At 37.7% G+C, this 23623-nt stretch overlaps 1 protein-coding gene across 1 annotated transcript in view; it reads left to right on the plus strand.

The window, feature by feature from the left end:
- The window catches only part of SDC2 (syndecan 2), a 59795-nt gene extending 36512 nt beyond the window's left edge, over nucleotides 1-23283 (plus strand). Inside the window, exons 2-5 of the mRNA XM_063299532.1 lie at nucleotides 14332-14443; nucleotides 18421-18560; nucleotides 21203-21341; nucleotides 22042-23283. Of these exons, the coding sequence (XP_063155602.1) occupies nucleotides 14332-14443; nucleotides 18421-18560; nucleotides 21203-21341; nucleotides 22042-22205 (555 nt within the window). The 3' untranslated portion in view covers nucleotides 22206-23283. The remainder of the gene's footprint in view (nucleotides 1-14331; nucleotides 14444-18420; nucleotides 18561-21202; nucleotides 21342-22041) is intronic.
- Nucleotides 23284-23623: the final 340 nt, after the last annotated feature.

A 23623-nucleotide genomic window follows, 5' to 3' on the forward strand; every position in this document is an offset into this window, starting at 1 on the left:
TGTATGTGCGTGTGCAGAATTCATGTCCTCAAAACAAAAAGTGCACCCATGAATTCATAAACCTCTTTATAAACCACTTCAGAATGGTGTATGTTATTTTCCAAGAGAGAAGTGCTGCTTGTATTTCTCAACAGTAACTGCTGCTTAAAATATCTCACATGGTTTTGGGAACGATACAGAGATTTTTGCAGAGGCATCTAAAAAGTCTAAAACAGATAATGTCTTGGAAGAGGCCTTTGAGAGCATTGAATCCAGTGGTGCCCTAATCAGAATAGGAATCCATATTAAGACTTCTCTGACGTACTCAGCGAAGGGGAACCTACCGTTCTTTTTGATAATTAGTTCTATGTCAAATTGTTGTTCTTGTTAGGTTCCAGCTGAACATTATAAAAACTTCCTATCTTCCAGTATTTTGCCCTCTGGGATGATAAAGTACAGGGTTTGACTTTCTTCTGTGTGATAACCCTTCCAGAGCCTGAAATGTGTTGCTATTATGACCCCTCAGGCATCTTTTTTTCCAAGACTAAACATACTGAGTTTCTTCCATAGCCATCTCTGGTAGTGTTATTTTCGATTTTTGTTTAAAAGTCAATATTCAGAACTAGAAAAAACAAACTTCTATCTATATTTGTACTGTTGGTTTTCTTACAAGCTGGATTCACATGACATGTTTCTCATGCCATGATTGTAAATTATCCACATTATTGGCTAAAAGCAGTTTTTGAAACTCCTTTAATCTCTTGGAGAAAAAAGAAATATGCACTTAGTTTTGAACTCCTATTTGCTTTTGTTTACTATTGCCTGCTTATTGCACATTTCTTGTTCTTGAAATTAGCCAAATGTGATTATATCCCATGGTCCCTTTGCACTAGGGGAAAGCATTTCTGTTCCTTCCCTGCTGCAACCCTTCCTTCCATTCTCCATACTTTCTTCTACATTTAGGAACAGCTTTTGGAGGAAGGATTTGGGGGAAATAGCAAAAATTAAGCACCCTTCCTTGCATAAGCAGAAACATTTTCTGTGAACATAAAAGCACTGTTGGATTCAACACATAGTACATAAGTCCTTTGCTTTTAGGTCCTAATACAAAATTGAGTTACTGGCATTCTTCTGAGCTAGATCTAAAAGGGAAGAGAGAAGACACAAACAGTTTAGGTGGTCTGAATTACAGAAACACAGCAAGACTAACACAGTTTTTCATTATAGCCAGCAATATGAATAGAGAATTTGATTGACATTTATTAGCAACTGACTCTAACTTCTTTATTTTTGTGATAAACATTATAATTGCAATGCTTCAATATTCAAGCTTTTCACACTGGGGTTGAATATAGCTTTCTGCTTTGGAAGGACTGTATTTTGTTTGTTAATCCAGAATAGATTCTTGCTATATATTTCATGAAGACTAGGTTTGAATAAAAATGTGCCATTGTTACTCACCACTGATCATTTGGCAAAGCTAATACAGTATATTGAGTTTCCTGAGTAGTTTGCAGTGTAGCATCTAAATACATTTCAACTCAGAAGAGTTGAAGTAAGGGTTGTATCTTCATCTTGCTATGACATACAGCTTTCTTCTGTACTCAAGGAGGAATCTGTGATGTGGTTCTTATTCTCAGTGGCTAAATAAACTCTGAATCAGAATGTTGTGTGATCTGAATACTAAAAAGATAACATCTATATATCTCATTTAATAATATATGAAAACAGAATTTGAGAAATTGTACATAAGGATCAATTTTAAGAATTCACCAAGTGGTTTCCAGGAAATTTAGAATCATTCAGATGTAGAATGCAGAATGATCGGTGGCTTCTTCCACTCCTCTAGAACAAGAAGCTATTGCCAAAAAAACAACCTGGATGCGTTTGTGAAATCACCAGGAGTCACCCTTGATTGGCTTCACTTTACCCATAGGTCACATCAGTCTTCCCAGCTTGTTCTCTTCAGATATGCTGGGACAAAAATTCCTTGAATTTCTACCCAGCAAAGACCACAACATGTGCCCAAGGCACTAGATTGGGAAACATACATCCAAACACATCTGGAAGGCATTGCCTTGGGTTATCTACCCACATTTAATTGGACTGTATTGATCAGAGTATTTTCACTGTTCCATGTAGCGATAGACAGTAAGGCAGTCCAAAGTCACTTCCTTAGAAGAAAAAATGACCTCTTGAATCTTCAGGAGGAGTTGGTTTCCTACATAGTACATGAGCAATTACTCTTGAGAGTAATTTCCCACACTGATAAGAAATCTCACTACAGTTGTCAAAACAGTCAACATGCAGACTGTCCTGCCTTCCTAAAGGAGATAAGCTTCCTGCCCTTTGCACCAAAAAAGAGTGAGAAAATGAACTAGAGTTTTGCTGCCATAGTTCGCCTATATATAAACATTTCATTTAAAGTGTAGTACTCACTGGAATTCTTGGCCATCCTTCTAACAAATACTACTAATCAGAGCTCTGAGAGATTTTGTTTGTTTAATAAATTTATATGGCCACTCATCCCATATACATGACTCTGGGTGGCTAACAATTAAAAGCATAATAAAAACAGGATAAAACAACCACAATTTAAAAAATAACATCAAAAACAGAATAGCTGCCAAGAACATTCACAACATCCCACATTCAAATCACCCATAAGATGGGCTCACATGTACTGCCAGGGCCCCAGGCTATATGGCAAAGCCAGGTTTTTAATGCCTTGTGAAAGACCAGCAGAGTCAAAGCAAGCCTATTCTCAGCAGGGATGATATTCCAGAAGGTGGGCATCACAGCAGAAAAGGCTCACTTCCTGGGTCCTGCTAGATGGAGCTCTCTAGTGGATGGGACCTGGAGCATGTCTCTCCTGCCAGATCTAACAGGACAGGTAGACACCACTGGGGAGAGATGGTCCCATAAGTAACCTGACCCCAAGCCATGAGGAGCTTTAAAGGTTACCATCAGCACCTTGAATTGCACTTGGAAGGATACCAGTAGCCAGTGCAGCTCACAGAGCAGAGATGTCACATCTGCTGAGCAACCAGCACCCATAACTGCCTGTGCTACTGCATTGTGTACCAGCTGATGCTTCCAAATACTCTTCAAGCAGCCCCATGTAGAGTACATTGCAGTAATCCAATCAGGAGGTCACTAGGGCATGAGTGACTGTGAGCAGAGCCCAGGAATTGGTGCAATTGGTGCACAATACGAAGCTGTGCAAAGGCCCTCCCAGCCACGGGTGCCACCTTGAGCAGGAGCCATGAGTCCAGGAGGACCCCCATATTGTGCATAGGATCTTTCTGGAGCTGTGCAATCCCATCCAGAACAAGATGGAAGGTCCCCAGAACCAAGGGGTTCTAAAACCCAAAGCCAGTCGGTCTTACTTGGGTTGAGTTGAAGCCTGTTGTTCTCCATCCAGATGTGTTTTATAGTTTGTTTCCAGTCCAGATTGCTAGGAAGGAAGTCTAACATCCCTACTTTTACCAGAAAGTAGGCAGGCCTCTGAACTCCTACCATGCCAGTTTAGTCAAGTTAACCCAATGATTATCAGGTTCTTTTTCCTTAAAAAGGAAGTGAAGTCCTTGTTTCTCTCAGCCAGAAGCTTCTGAAGAGACTGCAGGCAATTAAAATTGTGAAGAAAGTTGAAAAATTAATTAAAAAAATTGTGAAGAAAGGTTTTCTTCCATCCTATATTGAAGGCCATTCAGTTCAGATCTGGCTAATGGGAGGAAGCATGTTCGCCTGGTATGCGAAGTCTCTATCATCATCATCATCTCTTGGTCTTCCTGGTCCTTCAGAGTTAAATAGTATATTCCGCTTTTATTTCATGGATTTTGGCCGTATTGGACGAATAATCAAACCTAGTCCCTCAGACTGTGACAGACTGGATTGCCTAGTCCCTATTACAATAGCTCATGGTCACGAGAGTTTTCAGAGAGAGATCCCATTGCTCTGGATGTCATTTTATCTTTATCTTTTATGTTTTATTGATTTAATTATAATTTCCTTGTTGTGGGCCACCCAGAGTTGTTAAGAGTCAGATGGCATGCAAGTATTATTATTATTATTATTACTACTACTACTACTACTACTACTATTGAAGGGAAATCAAGAACTGTGGGAGATGATGGAATCCATCCACCTAGATAAAGGATGCCCACCATAAGAGATGAGAAAGGATCTCTGCATGTTCTTATACAGAGCATATTTTCCCTTTTAGACATTATACATTTCTTGGAAAAATTGTGGTATATATTATCATTTAGGAGGTGTCTAGGCTTCATTACCCCTCAAAAATATTAATGCAAATTATTTCACAAATTTGGGAAATATATAATATTGGTTCTACATTTTGTTCTATAACTGTACTTTTCTTTTTAACCCATTAAAATCTCCTTGACTTCATTGGGGTAATACAAAGTCTGTATCAGTCCATTTAATAAACGTACAGGATGATTTTGGTTCGTAATTGCAAAAGATAGATTTACTTTATTTGGGACGTTTATCAGTGGGCCTGAAAATTACAGATCTGGTCATGACATAGAAATTAAAATTCCTGTAGCCTTTTGATAAGTTTAACTGGTCCATTTTTTAGATTTATAGCTGTTTTCCTGAGGAAAACCATTCCCAAAGCAGACTACAGTTATCCTGAAAGCAGTACTTCTTACAAGAGTAAAATAGCTAATAAGCTATGAGAAATCATAGTAGCAATACTGTATAGCTTCTGTAATGTCCATAGTAATGTTTTTTTTCCAAAATCAATAAAAATTCTCCAATTATATTTGTCTAATTGCCTACTTCAGTATTACTATATTATATAACCATACAAGGCATTCATTGCTGACACTAGTTACTGCTCCAATTACAAGCTTTAGAAATGTGGCTTTTACTTCAAGTGTGGTATTTAACTGGACAGGTGGGCGTGTTATTTCTGGTTCCCCAAGCATGCACCTTTGTTTTGCTTTACCCCATCTGTCAGGAACAACAATCAAAGTGAGACTTGAACAGGGTGGGGGTGGGTTGCAGATCTTTCTTGGTACATCCCATTACTCACTGTTTTACTGTTGCTTAGATGAGGCTCAAGGGAGGGAGCAGTGTAAGCGTCAACAGGTTTCCAAGGGGAAACCTGCCATTTCAGCACTTAATTGCTGGCATGCAGGGCCAAAGAAAAGGGATGAAGAGTTATTAGCATGCATGCCAGCAAGGTTACCCTGGTTGGTATTTCTCAACCTTAGCAACTTAAGGTGTGTGGACTGCAAAGCTGGCTGGGGAGTTCTGGGAGTTGAAGTCCACACACTTTAAAGTTTGCTAAGGTTGGGAAACACTGCATCTGGCTGCTTAAATCATACCAGGAAAGGTCTTCCAGGAGGAGAGGGAAACAAAGGGAAAGAAAAGGAAACGTGTGTGTGTGTAAATGCACGCACCACTCCCTGAGCTTCCTAGTCGTTAATAAGAGAAAGCAGATGCATTCACTATTGTACAAAAGCTGTACTTCTGCAAGGCAATAAATCTGGGTCATTAACAAACAGTTTCCCAAATGGGTGAGCATTGTTGCATTGACTCTAGTAAGACCTGGAAAATGTGTGTTTTCAGCTACAGCAGAGATTTTGCTGTTTTTGACTCTTTTGAGCAGAGATTTGAGGCTTTTTTTTTAATAAGGAAGACTAAAAGATGCAGACTTATTGAGGTAAATCCATTGATGAGACAGCAGTACAGCCAGCTTGCTGCCTTGCTGCTGTTACAGTTTGAAGAACAAATTCTCTTTGTGATTTCAACTTGGAGTGTCTCTTACCAGTCTTGAATTGTAGATGATTTTCTCAGAAGTGCCTTTTTCAGATATCTTCAGAGCGATATTCATACACCAGCCATTTCAGAGGGAAAACTATGAGCTTAAATATGGTGGCAGCTAAAGGCACCAGACTTTAAATAAATCCAGAAGCAGAGCAATTGGTTTTATTTTTTAAATAAAACCAGATTTCTTTTGAAATCTGGCTAGGAAAAAAAAGAGAAGGTTTTCGTCCCCTAAAAAATTAACACAGAATTACAACGTAGTAGACAGTTGAATTAAAAAAAAAAAAAGGAAACAAAGTGTTTTAATAGGGGGCAGAGAAAGAGAGAGAAGCAATGCAATTCATGCTGGTATGTTAATTAGAGAATATGCACAGCCAGAATGAATTGAGTAATGGACTTTACTTACCTAAGAACATTACAAAACATTTCCTTGAAAGTGTTACATAATTCAGTTTGTTTCCTGTCTGGATATGTTAAGGCTCTGTGCTTAAAATGAGGAGAGAGGATTACATTTACATTGTGCTGATCTAAATTCTGAGAGACACTTTTCACTATATAAAGATACGCAATTAGGCAAATAGGCAATGGTTAAAAACATTACACACACACACACACACACACACAGTATATAATGGTTAAAAACATACATACATACATACATACATACATACATACATACATTAACCATTTTAGCTATGTACAGGTAGTCCTTGCTTACCAACCACAATTTGGACAAGTGACTCTGTCACTAAGCACCATGGTTATTAAGCGAGGTGTCACATGACTGCGACTTGCATTTTCACTTCTGTGTTCTCCATTAATTCTGCTTATTGGAAGCCAGTTGCAAAGCGCCCAAATGGCGATCACATGACCATGGGACACTGCAATGGTCATAAATGTGAGGATTGGTTGCAAAGCTATTTTTTTCAACCATTGTTACTTTGAATGGTCGCTAAACAAGGCAGTCAGTAAGCAAGGACTACCTGCATTGGATTTTGTAAGCCGCCCAGAGTCTACTGGACTGGGTGGCCATAACAAATCTAATGAGATATATAAAGTATTCATGTTAACTGACGGTCATCCTCATGTGTCCAACAAAGGTACTATTAGTCAAAATGTCACTACCAACTTGTAAGAGGGAGGCTTCAGCTATGTTGTAGAAGTCTCAATTTTATAGAAGTTTAAGGACAGGGGAACCAAATTTATTATGTTCGAATGCTGACATGGGATAGGAAGAAAATTGCAGGGCTGACAATGGCAGTATCGCGCACACACTGGGTGACTACATTTTTGGTCTTCAGCCAGCCATTGAAGACCATCAGCCATGCTGATGATGGATATTATAGTCCCATTATATTTGCTGGCCCAACTGTTTTGCTGCTGGGGATGATGGATGATAGTCTTACATGTCTGGAAGCAGTTAAGCATTTTCAAAAACTTTCCCTTTTCTATTCTTTGTCCCCCCCCTCCGTCTCTCTCTCTGTGATGTGTGTATGTTTAATAAATGTGTTAAAATATGTTCAACAGTTCAGATCCAATTTATACAGTTTGATACAGGGCTGCAACTGGGGGAGGCAACCGGGGCATGTGCCTCGGGCGCCGTGCTGGGGGGGCGCCAAAATGAGCGCTGGGGGGTGCCAAAATGGGTGCGGAATCCATGTTTGCCCCCAGTGACACAGACCCTAGTTGCGGGCCTGGTTTGATAGACAACCTTCCTTTCAAGAACCCTTCCCCATCCCACCCCCAATATGCAGTAAAGCTATTTTTATGTAATTTCAGTTCAGAGTTTTTTTTTTATATGGTGGCTTTTTAAAAAATCTAGAATGAAACTTTACAGCCTCTTGTTATATCACTATTATATCTATGCCACACTAGGAGCATGTCCTTCATCAGATACACAAGATGTGAATAATGTTTCTGTTACTTTCTCCAAATTATATAGTAACCGTGACAACAAGCCAAGCAATATGATAGTACAGAGAAGAGTTTTGATCTTGAGATCTGGTGTTTATATACCAGATTCCCAAACTAGTGCTTATGCGTGCACAACTACTGATGTGCAAGTATTGTTTTGCATTTACATAAGGCAGGCTCTGCAAGTATCCTTCAGTATTTTCAGGCACTGTAATACAAGCTTTGTGCAATTAATCTTGAACAGAGGGGGGGAAAATCCAGTGCAGGACAGAAGTGTGTCAAGAAAAACAAGATGGGTTGAACTTTTTGTTTGTTATTTTGAGAATACTGATAGAACTCCCAGTGAAACAGGTCACTAAGAGCCTTTAAACATAATCTGAGAATAGTACAAAGCGGTATGTTTAGTGGTGAGAGTGGATTGAGGAGATCTGGGTTTAAATCCCTATTCAGCCAAGATGGCCTTGGGCCAATGTTTATAAATCTAATACACCCACATGCACACACATACACGGCTTCTGTGAAGATCAAAGTTAGGACTAGGTAAATTTTTAGAGAAGAGTGGGTAGGATAAAAACATAGATAATAATATTAGGGTTCTGTGCAGGGGAGCAAGCCAGATTAAAGGAAGGATAATCAATCCTCTCTTGTTGTATTTCATAATATATTAATCGCCTTGAGGGTGTTGTCTACGTTGCCTTCATTGGCTTAAAGGCAGCTTTTGATACGATCCCCAAAGAGAGACTTCGGGAGAAATTGACTTACTCGGTCTTTTACTGCTGATTATGAAAATAACCCAGTCCAGGCTCAGTGTGGTACAGTAGAGTACCTTATACGCTTACTCTCCATTCAGAGAGGTGAAGCAAGGACATATCCTGGCTCTTCTCCTTTTCCACTTTAAATTAATTCTATGAAGCAAGCCTTGACAAAACATGAGTTTCATCACCCAGAGCTGATCAATAGACCTGTTTGGGTTCTTTTGTCTGTTGGCAGAGCTGTAATTCTTCTCATAAGTTGGGCTGAGATTGAGTCTTCGTGCCTTTGCCCTCTGTTGGAGAGAGGAAAGACTGGTTGTTAACTATGATAAAACCAAAATAGTTGCTTTCTCCAAAAGACCTGTCACCTGTCATCTCTCCTGGAAGATCAGCAGTTAGTGTATTTAAATACCTGGGTGTTTCTTTTCAAGCATCTGGAAAGAACAAAAGGCTGTCACTTTATCCAGGCCCATAAATTCTCCAAAGCAATCCTGAACTATACCAAACTCAGTTGCAGCGATTATGGCCCAGCTGCACCAAAAATATCTAGAGCAAAGACATCTGTTATATGGTGTGCAGATTTGATATTTTTGTGATCTATGTTCTGTTGAAGCTACACAGTCCAAATTCTTAAGAACCCTGTTGGGAGTTCCCTAGTATATATCTGATTTGCTGCTGAGATTGGAAACTGATCTAATTTCTGTAAAGCAGCAGCAGAATCCACAGAGGGGTGGGGGTGGGCAGAATGATGAAAGTAGCATTATAGCATTGTGAAGCAAGTCATGCCCTTTTTCTGTGTGCATCAAGAGGTCACATGCATGTACAAAAGGCAGAGCTTACAGCAAGATGCTGCTGGTAAAAGTGGCAAGCTCCTGCAGATACCCATGCTGTAGAGATTCACATGAAACTTTGCTGCCTGAAATTTTGGCTCAGATTTGTTTCAGTGGCAGCTCCCCAGAAAACTTTATGTTATCATGGAAGGCAGATAGTGATCTAAATCTAAAATTCTATATCTTACCAGCTCAACCCTTGACCTTGCTTAACCTTGAGAGCTTTGTTACAGCTGAAGCAAAAGGCCCATGACAACAGTATTCACTATGTTGTTGTTCAGTTGTTAAGTCGTGTCCGACTCTTCATGACCCCATGGACCATAGCACGCCAGGCCTTCCTGTCCTCCATGTCTCCCGGAGTTTACTCACTATGATGTTGGTACAATTCCTCACTGAACCAGGCAAGCCTGTTTGGAAGAACTTTCTCCCATGCCAAGTATCCAGCTAATCTCTTTGACCAACTCACAAGAGAGTTCTTGCACTTGTTCAGTTTAATGCTTTATCCTCTGTGCTGCTGGGAAGTAAAACAAAGATTTAACAACATTCCTGTGCAAGAGCAAATTTGCCCCTGCCTGTTGAAGGAAATACCAGTTTCTCGTGTGCTTTCACACTGCCTTTTTATATGGCTTGGTGAACCTACCCAATAATGCCTTTATTAAGCTGTAGGTATAGTAGCTCAGAGGAGAATACTCTCATTTTAGAGGGGTTATCTGAAATTTCAAGAAGGCCTGCTAAATTATTTACAGTTGTGATTGCTGTTTATTGTAGCATAATGTTTATTATGACCAAGAGACCCAAATCAGCTGTTTAATGCTGTGGTAACTAATAGATCTGTATTTTCAATGCATTCCTTTCATACTGTATATAATCTCTGTTGTTTTGCTTGTTTCTTGGTTTTGACCATAAGTCAATAAAACTACAGTAACTATGTCAAATAATAACAGAAAGTGCAGAAAGGCCCACTTTATTTATTTATTTATATTTCAAATTTCATCACCATCCTCCCTCAAAAGAGGATATTGGATATTGTATTTAGAGCTTTCAGATAGTCTCATAGAGAACACGGTTCTTGTAAGAAGCCAGTGGCAAACCACTCTTTGTTGTTGCCAAGAAAAATTAATGGACGTCTCCTATGTAGTCATTAGGAATCAACTCATCTTAATATTTTTTACTGGATGAAAACAAATAGATGCTCGTACACACACTGCAGAGGGCTATATTCCTAACAAATACTGCACTCCTTCTAGCTTTTACTGAAGCAATGAATAAATTCAATTTCTTCAAACTGGTGACTCCCAGATTTGTGGGATTTTATTCATCTTCCTTAGTTAGCAGTTGCTGGAAATGCTAGGAATCAAACACCTGGACGGAACCATCATGGGGAATGATAGTGTCTATCAGTGGGCAACCTTTTTGTGTACAGAAAGGAACATTTGGGATTTTTGAGGATATTTTTATAGAATGGCTGCCTTGTGCTTATATATTCACAAACTGACTACCAGGATGGGCATGGCAACTTTAAAAGCTTATGTTTTCCACTCACTATCTCTTGAGATTCCCCAGCTTACCTTTGCCTTTATAAGTAGGTGGCCATACTTTCAAACAAAGAAAACATCATTTTCATTTCTAAGAACACTGTATGACTGTGAATAAACATTATCCAGGAGGTTGGAACTTTGCAGAATGCCAGTTTTCCTTAAAAATATTTAAAGGTCAGACGGTGAGGGAAGATAGTGAGCATAGATAAATTATTGTGGGTGCTTTGGGGCTCATTGGCACATCATTGCCAATCTCTGGGCTAATAGACTAGAATAATGTACATGTTTTAATGAACCGCACAAATAAAGGAGCTGAGTATGTCCAGAATAACTGTGTTGAAGTATCCATGCAGTCTCTTAATTTCCACTGTTTTGCTAAAACAGAATGCTGGATAGACTCTGGAGTACATTTATATCTATTTCGTTTCCTTGTAAAGACAGCAAAGGGTTTATGAGAGCCATGATATCAGCTAAGAGTTGTTAAGCAAAGGACATCACTCTTAATCCCTTAGGGTGCAGGTGTTTCTAAGTCTGAACAAGAACTCTGTGGTGTTCAGCATCATATAAAACACATGTAAAGATATATCCAATGTCCCAAGACACAACCTCTCAGTCAGTCAGTCAGTCAGTCAGTCAGTTTCAGGAAAAAGGTTTGGGAAAGGAAGCAGTGAAGTTTAATTTGATTTTTGACCACCATTCAGCGTTCTCAGAGGTGGAATTTTTCAGGTTGATGTTCTAGGTCACTGAAAACCTCACTGCAGAAAGAGTTCATAATAAGATCTACTGAGTCCAGAGGCTAATTCTTCCAAGACTCCATCCGTTATGAAACATTAGTTCCCTGAATCTGAAGAACCTAAAGTACTCGCTGACAGAAAAGTGTATATGGCTTATGGTGCCATTATTTGTACATTTACACAGACCTTTGAATAGATCTTTCTTAGAAATGAAATTTTATCACAACTGTTTATATTTTAGCAAAACATTGTTTTATATACGTTGATTTTTAGCTATAATTAGATATTGCCTAATCTTAATGTTTATTTGGCAAAAGTTCCTTAGAGTTGCATGGTAGGCCCTGTGGGAAAAATAGGGATTTTTTATGTACACATTTTAATTTGGGGGCTGAATCAAAAATAATAATTGATTTTTAGAATTTACTTTTAAAAATCCTCTCCTTTAATTATTTATATTTATTGACTAAGAAAGCATTTTTCTCACCTTGAACTGACTTATTTATCCTTGATTATCTCATTTTATAGTCTGATGTTGACATCATCACAGCACTGCGTATGTAGTTGGCATTATAAGTGATCAGAAACCATTGCTCTCTCTTCATCTTGATTAGCTTTATTTGCTGTTAATGAATTGCCATCTAGAGAAATCTAATGGATTTTTATTCCAGTTGTCACATGTTTCCTGATTGTCTGGGATTATCCATGTAACTAATTTAAGAAGAAATTTAGAATTAAAAATATATACAAACATCAAGTAAGAAGCAGCAGCAAAAGTGAACAGGAATGGAAAAAGATGCAGTCATTTCAGGATGTACTGTACTTTAGGTTCAATATTTTCTAAGGTTTCATATCACTTTTAAAAAGCATCCTGAGAGTTGTAATCTCAGTAAGGATTCTGAGAATTCTTGTATCACTAGATCTTTTATTGAATTAGATTTTCCAGAAGGAAATAGCTTTGAGTCTATTATATAGATGCATGAATACCCTTATGGCACATTTAAGCACTTTTATACCTGCTTTGCCCTATTTCTTCTCTAAGTTATTATGAAATGAAGATCAGAGTACTTTTGTATACTTAAATACATTAGCTGAACAGGGAAGGGAAACAACAGCCATCATATAGATTTTATTCTCCTTGAAACCTGTGGTCAGAAAATATCACTGAATATGCATCTAGCACAACATATTTTCAGTAAAAATACATTTTGAAATTCGTTGATGTCTTGTAATAGGGTAACTACTCCCAGCTGTGGAGTCTGCATTCAGCAGATATTTAAGGAAACAACCTGTATTTAGTGCTTAGCAGGCACTAATCTATTGCATATCCATTTAGATTGAGATTTATTCTTGTTTATTCAATATTCAACTGGGCACCAAAGATCATTGACTTATAATATGTGAAGAATTTAGGTCAGAGGATTTTTCAGCATTATACTCTAAGAATATCAGTGTAAGTGGGATAATAACGGATGGGAATGCAATCCCTGATTAAGTGTGCTAAACAGAGTTTCTGTGGCTTTTTTTTTTTAAGACTCTAATGCTAAATGCTTCAGAATGAACCCTATATATTTTGGGGGGTAAATCCTGCTGAATTTGGTTGGGTTTTTTCTTCGAAATTACTGTATGTACCGTATTGTACAGTAAGAGAGCATATTTGTCTTGACTTCCGCTTTTTAAAATCATATTTGTTGCAGTTTTACAGATTAAACTTGAAAGTAATTTGAATAAACTTCACTTAAGTCAGCTGTGCGTGTTACAGTTATTTGCATTCAAGAGCAGCAGCTTTTCATACCTTTTACCAAAGAGACAGAATAATGGCTACCATCTGGCAATCTTGGAAATGCCCTGCCACTTTAAAATGGTTCAAAGAGAATTCTTATTAGGAGCTTGAGTAACTGTTTTGGAAAGCTTACATATGACTTCATTAGTTGTAATGAATGGTGGGCTTCATATATGTGCGTGGGCGCGCGCACACACTCTTACCTTTTTATTTTGTTAGTCACATGATTGGAATGGCAGATGAAATATTAGCCAGAGATAATCCACCCTGGTTATCTGTAACTGGGATCGACAAACACCTGTTTCCTTGAACAGCTGGAAAATAGCTTAGTTTATCCTGATCTTACTTGAAACAAACAGTGTCTTCTTGCCCCCGTGCTGATATAGCTGGAGCATGATAGGGTCTGATTCCAGAGCCCTAAATTGAAACCTTAACCCTAGATTCTTGAGTGTCCGTATTGCTTTCACCCATCTACATGTGAACTGCCATATTTCCTCTTTCAAATCATCCTGTTCCAATGATAAAAGGAGAAAAAGAGATCTCTTCTCCTGTCCTTTTTCTGGTGCATGGAACATGTCAGTAACTAACAATTTGTAACCTTGGGAATATTCTCCTGGAGGTTCTGATGGCTAGGTATCCAGAGAGATGGAGGCATTTGGGATCTTCCTAATTTTTAATGTAATTTTTAATGCCCTCTTGAGCCAAAGAAATACAAAATTTACACTTAAACAATTTCATTTTAGCTCACAGATGTCAGTGGATGGATCCTCCATTTCTCTTGTCTAACTGTTGGGTAAATCTGTTTCAGTATGTTTTATAGTCTCATGGCAGCATTCTACGGATTTTAAAAGTACTTAGTATTTTAAAATGATTTGCCTCTACGTTTTTGTGTAATTGCTACCTCCATTCTTATATTGATTTACCAGGGTGTCACTGAATTAGAAATTGTTTGTTTTTGTAATGTGGCAGTGAACTAACTTAATGCATTTGTTTTGTATTCATTTCTAGAGAGCAGAACTGACCTCTGATAAAGACTTATACCTTGACAACAGCTCTATCGAAGAGGCATCGGGAGTCTACCCATTTGATGATGATGATTATATTTCTGGTTCAGGCTCTGGTAAGTCAATAGTCTATTTTAAAAAAAAGATTGTTGAATTAGATTACATGCTCCATGATAGAATAAATTCAATCCTTGGCATTGCTAGGTTTGTGTGTGTGTGTGTGTGTGTGTGTGTGAAATAATAGGCAATAGGAAAGACCTTTGTTCAAAGTTCAGTCATCTCACCTGCCACCCTTGTTAAGGGCAGCCAGTTTTTGGAGAGCTAAATGAACCAAAACTTTCTTTTGAGTCTGAAGGGAGGAGTGAAGAATGAGCTGTCATACCAGAAGGTAGTGGATAGACAGACAAGTAATCCATCTCAGTAACCTACAACTTTCTGTGTTCCCTCTAAGTATCTTCTTGGCTGGTATTTATATCTTCCTAACTGACTGCAATGTGTGAGGCAACATTTGGTCAACACGTACATAATGTACTTAATTCGTGGACTGTAGAAAATATGGTATAGTTGAATTGTATATGTATGTATGTATTAATTAGAAGTACAGTCTGCCAGTTCTCCAGGAGCATAAAGTAGCATGCCTGTATTCTCTCCTACATCTGTTTTCCCTCAACAATAGTCCTGTGAGGTAAGTTGAACTGAGAGATAGTGACTGGCTCAAAGTCACCCAAAAAGCTTCTGTGGGTAGGTTTGACTCCACTCTTCTAATCTGATATCCTAAGTACTATGCACCCTAACAGTGATGCTGTTTACATGAGATGCACAGACTTAAAAAAAACACCATCCAGTCTATTTTATAAGAATGATTTTGGTAGCACATTGGATGAAACTATATGGAGGCATGAAATGGATTTTGGTAAAGAAGCTGTATTCATGGGTTGAGATAATACCACATCATAAATGCATCATGAGTAAGAGCTTTGCAGCTAATACAGCCATCCTGCTGCTCATTTCTTTTCCAGCAGTCCCCCCAGCAAGGGAGAAAAATAATTTATACCAGTGGCAGTAGTACACTAAATTTCTTCTCCCCCTTTTAGAGGCCTGGAGAAGAGTTGGGAGGATTTAGGAACCTTTGTCCTACACTCTCAGTGTCCAGCCCCACCATATTTCCTTTTTGAGGTTTCCAAAAGTTTCAGTGTTTGAAAGTTTTCTCACATTAAACAAAGGCAATCATAGAAGACGGATGGAGGCAGAAGGGAGAATCTAATGTTAGGGTCACCCTATGGAGCCAGTCTCTTCCATTAGAGAAGTAAATTCAAGGAAGCTTAATGGGGGATTGTTGCCTAGTTTAAATATTTCAATTAGAATTTTCAGCTGAAAATTTCAAGGAAATTGTGATGGACTGAATTTTTGGCAGAGATAATTTGTGAGAGTAGGCATTCTAATATTAGGGTTATACACTGCTTCAGATTTGATTCTGAAAAGGTGCTTTGAGGATGCAGGACAACAAACAAACCACTTGTCTACAACTCTTTAAAGTAGCTGTATCTTTTTCCCAGAACCATGCAGCTCTTCTCTGCTGCTGACATATGATCCTTCAAGAAGTTGTACCTGCTTGAGTGGCAGACAGGTGCTGCATTCATAGTCCCATGCATCCTGAAGCTTCTTTTGGAACAGAATCTGCAGTCAAAGCAATGCACAACCCTACTGAGTATGCGATAGATATTATAGAACTTTCTGTTCCTGCTTCCTCCTGATTATTAAAATTCCATGTACGTTACTTCAATCATAATTTTTTTCAGAACTTCTTATTAATTGGATTCTTTGTTTTTCCAGAAATTAAGATAATGTGATTTTCAGTGGTGATATTTGGAGGTGGAGGAGGAATTAATTGAATAAATTAGGGCTGGATTAAATAGTAATTGGATAATTTTGTATCTAAATATCATGCCATTTACTTAACATAGATCTCCTTTTTTTTTTCTTCTCAGAGAAAATTAGGAGACAACAAACCACTAAGCCAATTGATGTGAATTAAATTGGTTATATAAATCTGAACATTTAACTACACTTTCTTTTAACCTAACATCACTATATAATCTGATAATATCTGTTCTATTTGCTAGATAAATTTCACAGAATAAACTTGGAAATTTATAATTTGTTGCTCAGCTAGCACCTGTATACCTCCAGATAATGTACTTAAATTGTTCATTCAGATGATCCTGCATGCATACATTTGTGGGTCATATATTCAAATTATTTTATTAAAAAAAAAACAAAAGTCCTCTTTGGACCTCACTTCTGTGCATATCTTGAAATGAATCAAAAGCCACAAAAGCTTATATAATAATATATTTGTTACTTTTTAAGATACCACAGTATTCTTGAAATTGGGTTTACTGTATCAGAACTGGGCTCCAAAATCCAGAAAACCACTAGATGGTAGCTAGACATTTTCCCTATCTATTTGCTGTCATCTAGTAGTCTTGTGGGTTTTGCGGCCCAAAACTGATAGTCCATCCAAAACAAATATTGTCTTTGGAAGCAATCCAACTATATAAAAATAAATTCTTTTATATTGAAAGCTGTCATGTTGGGGAGAAAAATTCAAGTCTTCTAAGCTAATTGGAAACAACAGTGTAACATCAAAAGACTGTTGTGATAAGGAGAAGGGAAAGAAAAACAATACTGAGATTCAAAATTCAAGGGGCTACAATAGGTTCAACCAATGAGATTTCTTTAAACCTGACTAATAGTCTGTTCATCTTAATTTCCTTTACCATAAATAGATGTTGAGAGCCCCTGATTGGACAGAGGCTGTTTTCAGAAACTGAAGTTCAAATCTGCCTTATATAAAATCAAAGTATTTGCCTAGAAAGTGACATTTTGAAGGTGGCTGTTAGAGTTTATATTCTTTTGAAAATTATAGAAAAGAACCCAAGACCTTATGTTTCTGCTTCTATTATTTAAAAAATGCATGCTCTACTTTTCTTTATAAAGCTCAAAGCAGATTACCACCATCACCACAAGAATCACATACAGCAAAACTCTTTGTTACAACAACATGGCACATCTTATTAAAATTATGCATGAAAATCAAGCGCAAGTCTAATAGCTCTGTGCAACAAAATGAAGTCAGTGCTTTAAGAAGCACTAAAAGCAAAAGAAAGATTACATTTTAAGCAGTTTTAAGAAAAAGAGCTTCACTTGTGATCTTCAGAGCTGATGAAAGAAGAAAGTTTAATTCAAATGATTTTAACTCTGGCTTTCATGTGGCATTTTGTTTGCTGGTTTAAATCAGGTATGAAGGATCAGTACTTTTCCAGTTGTTGCTAAACAACATTTTCTATCATCTATCATCTTTGGCCATATCCAGAGGCCCACAGGTTCCCCACATCTGGTCTGTATGATGCTTAGATTGATCTTGCAAGGGCCTTTTAAAAAAAATTTCTGCAACACATAATGAAATGTACATGATCCAGGATTCTCTAAAATTAACATCTAGCTAAAATTCTTCACAAACCAGGGCAGCCCCATTTGTAACAACATAACTCCTTAAATTACTGCTATATGTCATCTGCCTTTTCCCATCTCTACCTTTTTGTGTCATCAGATGAAATTCAGGCTTGGCTGTCAAGCTAATCATGGGTAGAAATAATCAGCATAAGAAGCAGGGCCTTTCAGTGTCCATGCCCATTGGTTGGAACCTATTGCTTACAACAACTTGCTAAGTTCACTTGCTTGTGACTGTTTTTTTTTTAAAGCTCATGAAACTCTTCTGTTCAGGAAAGTAATGTAGCTGATAGTTTCCATTACATTCAGCTGAGGCTGGGGGATGTGGACTGAAATCTTCATTCTGCCATGGATCTGAATCTAACCTTTTCGCCTAAGTCACCTCACACGATTGTTCTGGGGAAAAAAATACATCTCTGAGTGTCTTGGATGGAAGAACAAGATTTGACATTTAAATGTTTAAAACTATGATGTCTTTAAGAACTTCATTGTAACTGGCCTTAAAGGGAGCGCACACGGTATAACAATAAAAAAGAAGACAAATGTATAAATTTGCATTTATTTTCTTCATACTCTCTAGGAGCTGAAGAAGAGGAGGAGGAAGAAAGCACAATAATGATGACCACTAGTATGCTTCCAAAGATGCTACCAACGAGCGATGCTCCTAGGACTGAGAGAACTACACTGAAAACAAAGAGCAAGGTACCTACACAAACAAAGGTGTGTGCAGAAAGAAGAGAAGGAGATGCTGATTTGGTTGTTTTAAATACTGTAATAAATTTTAGAGATACCGCGTGGGTATGCTTTAAGATTTACTAGATTTAATGCAGATCTGTGGATCTGTTGTAAAGATTATTCTATTTAATATTATTTCAGAAGCTGCTTTGTGTGCATGTTTTTTTTTTAAACCCTAGTGAAGAAGCTTGCTGGGGAAGGTGACAACTGGGGAAGGCAAGGGCAAACCGCCCCACTATAGTCTGCCAAGAAAACGCTGCAAAAGCAGCGTCCCCCCCAAAGGGTCAGACGTGACTCGGTGCTTGCACAGGGGACCTTTCACCTTTCACAGTGAAGAGAAATGCCTTTGCATGCACATGCAATGAGGAAATAACTGGGAGCAGCTTCCGAAGCAGCCACACAAGCCTGGAAAAAGATGTGGCTGCTGTAACCATATATAAAGAGTTGCTTTGGAATGCATACCCAGATAGTGCAATGTACCTACTCTAAAAATTTGCATAGCCCTATTACCTTTATAAGGGACTGTATTAAGCAAACAATGATGGTTCCAGTTATTTATACCTGTGCTGCTGAAAACTCAGTTGGAAGGAAAAAAGATCTTAATGGGAAGCAATAGAAGAACATATGGAATTGTTCAAAAAAGTATTTTTCCCCATGAAGAAACAGGGATCCCACATTAGTTTGGACAGATTCTTCCCTAGTGCCAGATTGTTCTAGTTAAGAATCTTTGACTTCTACACTTCAAAATGCTTTAGTGTCCAGTTCAATATAAAAGTAAAGTCACCCAGAGTCCCCTTTTCGGGAGAGATGGGTGGTGATAGAAATTTGAGAAAGAAAGAAAGAAAGTCTCCTTTGTCAAGCTCAATTTCTGGTGTCTTTAGAGAAACATATTTGTTTTGTTTTGTTTTGTTTTGTTTACCATTGCCTTCTTCCAGGATGTTTTTGTTTTTTTTTAACTTCTCAGTCTAACTTATGCTCCTGGAATTCCTCACTGTTCATCCCACGAGGCACAACCTTGGTCTGACCATCCTTAAGTTTTCAAGATCAGCCAAGGTTGGCTATTTTAATACCGGTATGGGCCAGTTCAACATACCTGCGGGTAAAAAGATAGAATGTGGGTTTCCAACCTTGTAACTTGGCAAAAGTAAGTATTAAGTGGGAAAGCAGAGGCACTTAATCCTTACTCTGCTCATTGCTTTTTACTTTAAGCAAGGATGGGTTAAAGGAATGGATAACCTCAAGCCAAGACCTTGATATTTGGGGAGGGTGGACTTACAGCTCCAAAGTGGGTGAGACTACATCATGTATGTGAATGGGACTGAGGCAGGGAGGTGTTTCAGAAATGTTACTTCGTTTTTAAACTACGATGTGCCTTTTTTAAAGGCTAGCACTATAGTCGTCTTTTGCTTCCCATCTAGAAAATGATAGGAAACTGTCAGTTTTCAACAGTCATGGCTAGAGAGGTTTCTGAGGGTCACAGAAATGGAATTCAGAAGCTGCATGTTTTGGGAACACAGGTTGCCCACTCCTAGCTTTATCCTTACTACATGCTAGGATTGCACTCATCTGGACTTCTGAAGGGATTAACATTTGAGAGAAGGTTTAAAGTGGTAAGGGTTAATCCTTGTATATACAAAAAAAAATGGATCCTTCAATTCTGAAAAACTATTTCATAGTATAGTTTTGAATGAGAAAACCAGAAAAATGGTTGCTCTCATTTTTGAGATTATGCAGAATGGGTGCATTCACATCTGGTTGCTGGGCTGATCTAGGGACAAGAAGCAGCTTGGTTCCCCTGGAGGATGACTTAAGCTAGGGAATGAGCAGAAGCAGTGCACACTGATTAGTCCTCCCATACTTCTAAGCTGCCTTCAGATATACCAAATATGATATCCTAGGTTATTTAGCAGGGGTAGGATTGAAGGACATACTATTACAGCAGCTTCAGTCCTTTCTGAAGGAAACTCTTCAGCAGGTAAAGATGTGAGCTTTTGCTCTGCCTCATAGCCATTGCCCATTATACTGTCTCTTGCCCTCTTCTTCATGCTTGAAGCCAAGGGGAGAAATCAACCATAGTGTGATCAATATGCAGATTTTCTGCAGCTCTACTTTTTCTTCCCTCCAACAATTTTCTGGGATCACCACATCTGGAGACAGTATTGGGATGGATGATAGGAAGCAAACAAGTTGTGGCTTCATGCAGATAAAACAGAAATTCAGTTAACCAGTGAATCTGTGGAGGTATGAGACCACAGTTAGTTGGGATTGCAGGTGTCCTGAGGAACCAAGTGGTCCTTGACTCAGTACTATCCTGAGAACTCTATCTAAAGTTGAACAATTTAACAGCAGTTGAATGAATTTCAACATTCCAATTTCTAGATGAAATGTTATTGAACTGTATGGTAATATATTTGAACCATTTTATATAATCTATATAAAAACTGAATTGCAAGAGCAGTTTTGAGGCAGCAGCTGAGGCTTCTAGGAGAGGAATGTATTTTCCTGTGCCAAGCAAGTAGCAAGCCCCGAAACAGTACCGTAGAAATATAAAGCCAGAATATTAATGTTGTGGATGTTTTTGTATTTTGTTTGTCTGTATTGATTTGGTGCTCTTGTTTTTCTCACAGTCACCTGAAGAGGTTGATAAAAAAATAGTCAAGCCTGATGCAGAAAACAGAAATGCTCAGAATGAGCCAATTGAAGATACTGATGTATTCACTCGAAAACACTCAGAGAATCTGTTTCAGAGAACAGAAGTTCTGGCAGGTAAGGGCCATATATCAATGTATCTAGTTTTAGAAGAAGCAGAAAATGTCTGCTGTTCTTTCTGCAACCCATTGCTGTAGGTTTTGTGATGTGCCTTCCCCGCTTAAATAGATATTCCCCTTTTCCCTTTTGTGCCCAAGTAAATTATGCCAACAATAAAAGGCTGTTTCTTTATTTCCCCTTTTCAGAGTGAAGCTACCTTCCCTTATATCTTGATTAAATATTAGCACACCAAGACATTCTTCTTGAGTGACAGCCTAGGGGAAAAATTAAATATTCTTCACCTGTGCAGGACTGCAGCCAAGAGAAGGAGAATCTCAAGAATGAGATTCAAAGACACTTTTAGTGTTGCTCCTAAGGCTGCAATTCTAAACACACCCACCAAGAAGTAAATCATTAAATCATTTTGAACCTGGAAGGACTTAAAAGTAATGATGATTAGCACTGAGCTGTCAAGAAACATTGAATATTCTTCTTTCCAGAAAATGCAGTGGTCCCATCCCCCCTGCCCCCTAATTTTATGATCTGAGCTACTGAATCCAAGGACGTGCTAATTTTAAGTTATTATGGTCAATCGTGTTCTTGTTATAATAAGGCAATTTGAAAAGTTAAATTCCTATTTTCTCTCAAGAATAGACTTTGCAGTGTTTAAGAGTAACTTCATGGCATTCAGTGGAACTTTTTTCCTCTTTTTTTACAGCGGTTATTGCTGGTGGAATCATTGGCTTTCTTTTTGCAATCTTCCTTATCTTGCTCTTGGTGTACCGCATGAGAAAGAAGGATGAAGGGAGTTACGACCTCGGGGAACGTAAGCCCTCCAGCGCTGCCTACCAGAAGGCGCCTACTAAGGAGTTTTATGCATAAAACTCTAAACGTAGTGTCTCTATTTAAGAGACCACTGAACTTTTTAAATAAAGCTTTTTTTGGCCTAGAATAATGAAGAACTTTTTTTTCATTAAAGAGCCTTTATGGCACCTTTATGATAAGAAAAAAAAATCTCATTATATTTAAAACTTTTCATGTATTCCTTTTAAAAAATGTAAAATAAAATCTTAACATATTGCAGTATTCTGTGAATAGCAGTGGCAACATATGATTTTATATAGCCGTTGATGTTCACTGAATCATTTACAAAACTTTATGCATAAGTGGAAATGATTGTTTTATCTGATGGTTCAATGAAAGTTGTTTAATTTTGTCAGCATGTCTGATGACTCTCACAAGTTAGTTTTTATTTCATTAATTTATCTGTTCTCCAAAATTAAAATGAAATGCCTTTTTGTAGTTGTCATGGTGCAATTTGTGTTCATATAATTCAGATAATGGTAACTCTTAGTGTAAATGTATTTTTTCAGCTATGTAAACCTTAACTTCCATTTTGTATAAATTTTACTGTCAGAAAGTACATTTTACACCTTGTTTGTTTCTCAGTGGTTTCTGTATCTTGATTGAAATTTAAAGCAGCAAATTAATGTGTAAAATTGGACTACTACTGCAAACTATATAGTTACTTCCCTTTACAAAACAAATCTTTATAGGAGATCTTGCAGTAAGCTACTGACAAGCCTACAAAAACCCAAAGACTCTTTAACAGTATTGCAAAGGGTTGCTGCAAAATTTCTGTGGCCACTTGTTTTTCATTTTATTAATTGCAATTTGAAGGTACGAGTTGGAATTCAAAACAAATCTGAATTTATTGTTCTTTTTTTTAAAAAAAGCATTTAAAGTAAATGTCTTTTAAAGCCTTTGAAGTGCCTATGATTCTATGTAACTTGTTGCAGACTGGTGTTAATGAATATATAACATTAAAACAAAGAAATGTTGGTATTTTATAAGCACAGACAATTCTAATGGTAACTTTTGTAGTCTTACATGGATAGACATAAATTGTAATTTGGAAGCATAAACACTACTGAATAAATCATGTGGCCTAATACTGAAATATATTATTTGGGGTTTTTTTTTATCATCATCCTGCATAATATTATAAACAGCACCTATTATATGACAAAGGGATTTGTGTGAAAATAAGGATCTCAGTAGACTGTTAGCAACATTTTGCAGTAGAAAATCAGTATTGTCTTGTCAGCATTTAAACATATCTGGAGTTTCTAACACTGGAGAAACTTTTTAAGTACTAATTTTGGGTACAGCTCATATTTATATGAATATAAAGTACCAATTCTCCCTGTGCTTTACACATAGTTTTTTTCCCTTACTTGGCTCTTGAAACTAGTAACGTATAGCTTAGGGAGAAGGGGCATGATTATTGTATATCACTG

The sequence above is a fragment of the Candoia aspera genome, chromosome 3 (genome assembly GCF_035149785.1).
Source record: "Candoia aspera isolate rCanAsp1 chromosome 3, rCanAsp1.hap2, whole genome shotgun sequence".
Classification (NCBI taxonomy): domain Eukaryota; kingdom Metazoa; phylum Chordata; class Lepidosauria; order Squamata; family Boidae; genus Candoia; species Candoia aspera.